We start from the raw sequence: 6,755 nt of genomic DNA, 5'->3' as shown, positions 1-6,755 counted from the left end.
TCTTGTTCTTGCTGTCAGGCTCTCTGGGGATGGCAGTTTCAGCTGCAGAGTCACAGCCTGATCTTGTGGGTCCTTTCCTGCAGGTGTGTCCATGGGCACACGTGTCCCAGCTTTGCTCTGACCTGTGGGCTGTGGGCAATGCAGTCTGTGGGGCTGGGGAATGAGCTGTGTGTGTCCTGGGCTAAATGTGGGGTGCTGAGACCTTCAGAAAGGGTGAGACCTGTCATGGTCTCAGGTGGGTCCCTCTGCTCTCAGCAGTGCCTTGTGGCTTTTCAAGGTAACATGGGAGTGTGATCAGCCTCCATCTCAGAAAGGTGCCAGCCCAGGGCGGCTGGAGCAAGACAGAGGGACAGAGCAGCTGCCCTCACTCTGCACTGACCCACAGGCATTTTCTGGTCTTGCAGGGCTCACTCTTTTCTCCCTGAGTGCAGCACAAATGCTGAGGGTTTCTGACACCCAACAACACTCGCCAGGGTGGGAGGGGAGAAGGAGCTGTAGAAACACCAAACCTCTCCAACTCAGTTTCTCAGGCCTGGGGGTACAGATGCTGACAGTCCCTTCTGCACCAGGAGCGGTTCCATCTGACAATGCTGAACCCCAGGACTGGCCCCTGCCCACCCAATCACACAGGGTCAGGCTGACTCCTCAGGAACCCCTGGGCAGAGACCCTGCTCTTCATTGCACACTCATCAAGCACCAACGAGGGCTTCAGCCAGGACGTTCTCCTGGAAAAAGAAAAGTGTCTCTTTGTGTGACAGGGTGTGAGGGTCTGTGGGAAATGGTTTTGATTATTCCCAGAGAAGTGTCATCTAAACCTTCACTATCTTTTCCTCCTTGCACAGGCAGCCAATGTCCAACAGCAGCTCCATCACCCAGTTCCTCCTCCTGCCATTCACAGACACACGGGAGCTGCAGCTCTTGCACTTCTGGCTCTTCCTGGGCATCTACCTGGCTGCCCTCCTGGGCAACGGCCTCATCATCACCACCATAGCCTGGGACCAGCACCTGCACACCCCCATGTACTTCTTCCTGCTCAACCTCGCCCTCCTTGACCTGGGCTGCATCTCCACCACTGTCCCCAAGTCCATGGCCAATTCCCTCTGGGATTCCAGGGCCATCTCATACTTGGGATGTGAGACACAGCACTGTTTGTTTCTCTTCTTGATCACAGCAGAGTATTGTCTCCTCACAGTCATGTCCTATGATCGCTACGTTGCCATCTGCAAACCCCTGCACTACGGGACCCTCCTGGGCAGCAGAGCTTGTGTCCACATGGCAGCAGCTGCCTGGGCCACTGGGTTTCTCAATGCTCTGCTGCACACGGTCAATACATTTTCACTGCCCCTGTGCAAGGGCAATGCCCTGGGCCAGTTCTTCTGTGAAATCCCCCAGATACTCAAGCTCTCCTGCTCACACTCCTACCTCAGGGAAATTTGGCTTATGGTAGTTAGTGTATTGTTTGACCTCTGGTGTTTTTTGTTCATTCTTTTCTCCTATGTGCAGATCTTGAGGGCCGTGCTGAGGATCCCCTCTGAGCAGGGACGGCACAAAGCCTTTTCCACCTGCCTCCCTCACCTGGCCGTGGTCTCCCTGTTCCTCATCACTGCCATCTTTGCCTACCTGAAGCCCCCCTCCATCTCCTCCCCATGGCTGGACCTGGTGGTGTCTGTTCTGTACTCGGTGGTTCCTCCAGCAGTGAACCCCCTCATCTACAGCATGAGGAACCAGGAGCTCAAGGATGCCCTGTGGAAACTCATATCTTATTATTTTGTAAAGCAATAAACTGCCCATCTGCTTCTACATAGGCGTTTTAATGTAGCTAATTACAGGTCCAGCCTGTCATCTGGATTTTTTGTTGTTATTAGTTGTTTTCTTATTGTGATAATGTTGTGATCCCCTTTCTAATTCACTTTTCTTTTATAACTGTTGGCTGTGTAAATGAGAAGCCGTGCTCTCCTTGTCTCTAAACAAAATAAAAGGCTCTTTAGTTACTTGGTTTTCACTATATCCTTTTTAAAAGCACATTTTTAGAACTCCAGGGATGGTTCCTGTGTTCATGAGAGGAGGGGAAAAAAGTCGAGCCTGGCAGCCCTGCCAGGGAGCAGCAGCGCTTGTTCTTCCAGAGCTGTTCTGGTTCCACTCCCACACTCTCTTTCTCATCCCTTGTGTTGGTGCAAGGCCTGAGTGCTCTGGCAGCTTGGTCACCGTCCTGCTGTGTGTTAGTCCTGTGAGCGCAGGCAGGGACAGGCAATGGGCACTGCTGTGACAGAGCTGGCCCCAGAACAGCCTTTCCAGACAGAAAGGTGATCTTCTATGGGCAGAGCTGGAAGGTTCAAGTCTTCAACTTCTTACAAAGTTTTTCTCAATAACGTGTCCAAGAAAGTAACCCTCAGATGAAATACCATTGTACAGCTGAACAGTGTGTGTGTGCAGGGCTGGCACACAGCAGTGTCCTCTCACAGCCAGGCTCCTGCCAGAGACCTGCAGGACCAGCAGAGCAGGGGCTGGGCTGTGCCCCTGTGCACTGGACAAACCATGGAAGGAGCCCCAGGTCAATCACCATGGACTGGCCCCTCACAACCATCATTTCCAGCACTGGCTTCTCACCCACAGAGGCTGTTTTCTCTCCATGGATGGACACTCAATGAATAGTCCATGTTTTCCTTGTACAGATGAGATGTGAGCATGCACATCATGTACGTGAAGTGACATGAACACGAGTGAGCACAAACACCATCAACTATTCCTTTCCATTCCGTGAAGGCCTGTGAGACAGACGAGGTCTTGAGGTAACTTCATATTGGGAGGAACAACCTATGGGAAATCACCTGAATGCTGCACTGCGTTGTGCTTCCTTGAACTGAGGTCCCTGTGTCCATTCCTCATGACATGGGACATCTCAGATGAGTGCAGAGCAGGTGACACACCACAGGGCTGAGGTGTCTCCCGTTCTTTGGGAGTGGCAACAGGAGGCCAAAGGGACACTGTGACTCCTGTCTGTGTGTAATAGGGACAGACTGTCTCTGAGCATCCCTGGGTGAACAAGGAGTACTGAGACCAACTCAGATATGGATGCCTGACAGAACCTGACATTTCTGTGTGTGACTCCATTAACAAACCCCACTGGATCAGTGAGATTCGTCTCAGCTGCCTTGGACAGGATCATTGCAAGTGCTCCAGTCTGCTCTGTCACCCTTTCTTGTGATTCCAGATTGTGCTTTCATAAGTGTCAAGGAAACCAGAATGGCTCTGGGGTCCTTAGAAACCTCAGACCTCAAACCCTCTTCTTCAAGAAGAGCAGGAATAGGAATGGGGAGAATAACAAGCTGGCCACCCTTCCTTCCTCCCTGGGAGGGGATGGGACAAGCCTCCTGCAGCCATTTCCAGGAATGTGAGTGACAAGGAAGGGATTGCTGAACCCAGATGGACAGGGGAAAGAAAGGCATGTTGTGTACAGGGCATTTGCAAGGTTCAGACATGGTCTCCTTCTGGCCAGAGTGGTGCTGATGGGGCTCAAGAAGTGGATGCTGGGTGGGAAGTTGGCTGAACAATCAAGCCCAAATATCACCAGTGGTACAAAGTCCTGTGTGCAGCCAGTTACTGGTGTCATCCCTCAGTGACCAGCACTTGGACAACACTGTTAAACATCTTTATTCTCCCCTTCTATGATGTAACAGAGTGAATCTTTTGTGCCTTTGAGGATGATGCAGACCTGGGTGGAGGCCTTGAGCAACCTCACCTGGTTCACTCTGCCCTGAGCAGGAGAGTGAGACAAGATGAGTGAGACAAGATGAGTGAGACAAGGGCTCTCTGCAAACTTGAGTTATTCTGTGATTTGACAGAATTTTTGCCTTGGAGAGGTTTCAGGAGAGAGAATAGGTGGAAGAATAGGAAAAAAAAAAAAGGCAAAAGAGGACATATGTGCTGTGTTAACATAAATACAGAAGTTCCAGTGAGGAGTGCTTTTCACTCTCATTGTTAGTAGGAAATATATTTGAATGATTTGAACAAGGTGAGGAAGCGAGATGGATGTCTACAGCCTGTGGGAAAGAGGGGCAGGGGTAGGACTGTGTAGAGCACGGTTCAGTCTTGGTCAGGTCCTGGGTGCTAAGGAGGGGGATGGACAATTGTGGTGTTAAGAGGTCAGTTGTGTCTCAGACACTCATAATCCAGGTGGAATCATGTGGCTGCGAAGGGGACAGTGAGGTCAGTTCTGTGTCTGGAGGTGACAGCCCAGCAGCAGGGACATGGCTGGGAAAGAACCTCTGCCAAAGTGCCCACAGGCCCTACCCAGGAAGAGAAACGGGTTGTCATGTCCATCCCACCTGAGAACATGACGGGACAGAAGCAGGAACATGGTTGTGTCTGTCAGAGAAGCTGAAAGAACAGCAGCAGTTGTGGGATTTAGAAGATCATGGTGAGGTGACTTCTCTCTGGTCAGGTAAAAGACCATAAGAAGCCTAAGAGGTTGGGTTCCCTGCATGAAGGGCAGTTTCTAAGGTGGCTGAGCTTTCCTTGATAGTGGGAATAAGAAGGAAACAGAAAGAAAAATATCAGAAAGTACAGTTTGGAAGGTGAGGACTGGATATGAGAAGGAAGAAATGTCGCTGGAAGGGCAGTGCTGTGGTTCAAGAGGTCACCCAGAGGGAGCTGGATCAGCCCATGGTTTGTGTTCCAAAGAGCAGCCAGTGAGGGTGCAGACACAGCAGTGAAGGTGCAGAGATGCTGGGGTGAGAGCAGGTGGGGAAGCGAGATGAGTGTCTGCAGCCTGCAGGGAAAGAGGGGAAGGTGTGGGACTGTGTGGAACAGCCTGTGGTGGAGATGGCAAAGGGCGCTGTAAGGCTGGAAGGGACCCACAGAACCCAGGTCTGTGTCCCCTTGGCCATGGCAGTTGTCTCTGCCACTGAGGCCCAGGAGAAGACATGTTGTCCTCATGGCACTGGGGCCTCGGTGCCTCCTTGCAGCCCCATGGGGAAGCTGGAAGTTGTTGTCCCAGTGTTGTCCTTCCCTGGGCCTTGCACACCCACATCCCACGGTCCCAGGAAGAGCCCTGAGCCGTGTGTGAGGGGCAGGATCCCCCTTCCCATTGCCTGGAGGTCATGGCTCCTCCTTTCTGCTTCAGAAAGCAAACCAAGCAAACTCCTCCTGGGAGTTACATCACTTTTCTTTACATCAGATTCTCCACTGAAGTTTGCGCCTGGTTGTTACAGCTTTTCTGCAGTTGGCAGATGTGATGCCCGTCTACAGGAATGGCCAAAAGGAGGATCTGGGGAACTACTGTCAGTCTAACTTCTGTGCTGGGCAAGGTCATGGAACAGATGATCTTGAGTAACATCACATTGCACTTACAAGAGAACCATGTGATCGGGCTTAGTTAACAAGAGTTTATGAAAGACAGGTGTTTTTTAAACAACCTGATCTCCTTCTATGACAAGGTGACCTCCCTAGCAGATGAGGGAAAGGCTGTGGATGTTGTGCACTTAGACGGCAGTAAAGCCTTTGACACAGTATCCCACAGCATCTCCTGGAGAAGCTGCAGCTCATGGCCTGGATGGTGTATCTGTGATGGATCAAGAAGTGGCTGGAAGGATGGGCCCAAAGAGTTATGGTGAACAGAGCCAAATCCAATTCGTGGCCGGTCATGAGTGGTGTCCCCAGGACTCAGTATCAGGGCCAATTCTGTTTAATCTCTATCAATGATCTGGGTGAGGTGATCGAAGGCACCCTTAGTAATTTTGCAGATGACACCAAGTTGGGTGGGAGTGTTGATCTGCTGGAGGGTGGGATGGTCATGCAGAGGGATCTGGAGCTGCTGGATCATTGGGCTGAGGCCAATTGTCTGAGGTTTAACCAGAACAAGTGCCAGGTCCTGCACTTGTGTCACAACAACCCCAGGCAGCGCTACAGGCTCGGGGAAGAGTGGCTGGAAAACTTTCAGGTGGAGAAGGATATGGGCGTGTTGATTGACAGCTGCTGAACAGGAGCCAGCGTGTGGCCAGGTGGCTAAAAAGGCCACCAATAGTATCCTGGCTTGTATCAGAAATAGTGTGGCCAGTGGGACTAGAGAAGTGATTGTGCCACTGTACTTGAACTGGTATGGCTGCACCTTGAATCTGGTCCTTATCATAAGGACATTGAGGCACTAGAGAGAGTGCAGAGGCAACAAAGCTGCTGAGGGGCTGGAGCACAAGTGTGATGAGGAGTGGTTGAGCGAACTGGTGGGTTCAGTCTGGAGAAGAGGAGGCTGAGGGGAGACCTTATCACTGTCTACAACTGACCAAAAGGAGGTTGGAACATGGAGGGTGTTGGTCTCTTCTCATGAGTAGCAAGTGATAGGACAAGAGGAAATGGCCTCGAGTTGTGCCAGGGAAGGTTCAGATTGGATATTAGGAAAAAATTATTCCTGGAAAGGGGTGTCAGGCATTGGAACAGGCTGCCCAGGGCAGTGGTGGAGTCACCATCCCTGCAGGGGTTTAAAAGGAGTTTAGACGAGGTTATTAAGGAAGATGGTTTAGTGCTCGAGTCAGATTATGGTTCAACTCAATGATCCTGAGCGTCTCTTTCACCTGAAACGATTCTATGATTCTGTGATATCAACTGCATAATTCTTCTATCACTTCTTCTCAGTGTTCTTCACGTACCTGCCTCTTTACCTACAGTCCTGAAAGTTTTCTAATTAAGCACACAATTCTTGAATACCAGATGTAAATGATGGAAGCGACATGGCTCTATCAGTCTGGTCTGATACCTGCCAG

The 6,755-nt window shown here is 51.0% G+C and overlaps 1 protein-coding gene across 1 annotated transcript; it reads left to right on the top strand.

The window, feature by feature from the left end:
• Positions 1-849: 849 nt before the first annotated feature.
• Positions 850-1,782, top strand: LOC309452348 (olfactory receptor 14A16-like; the record flags this gene model as incomplete). Its single annotated transcript, XM_082076987.1, has 1 exon — positions 850-1,782. The coding sequence occupies one exon, from the start codon at positions 850-852 to the stop codon at positions 1,780-1,782; it is 933 nt and encodes a 310-aa protein (XP_081933113.1).
• Positions 1,783-6,755: the final 4,973 nt, after the last annotated feature.

This window comes from Streptopelia decaocto, assembly GCF_964273445.1.
Source record: "Streptopelia decaocto genome assembly, contig: HAP1_SCAFFOLD_75, whole genome shotgun sequence".
Taxonomy (NCBI): Eukaryota; Metazoa; Chordata; class Aves; order Columbiformes; family Columbidae; genus Streptopelia; species Streptopelia decaocto.
This window is presented reverse-complemented; position numbering and strand designations above follow the sequence as displayed.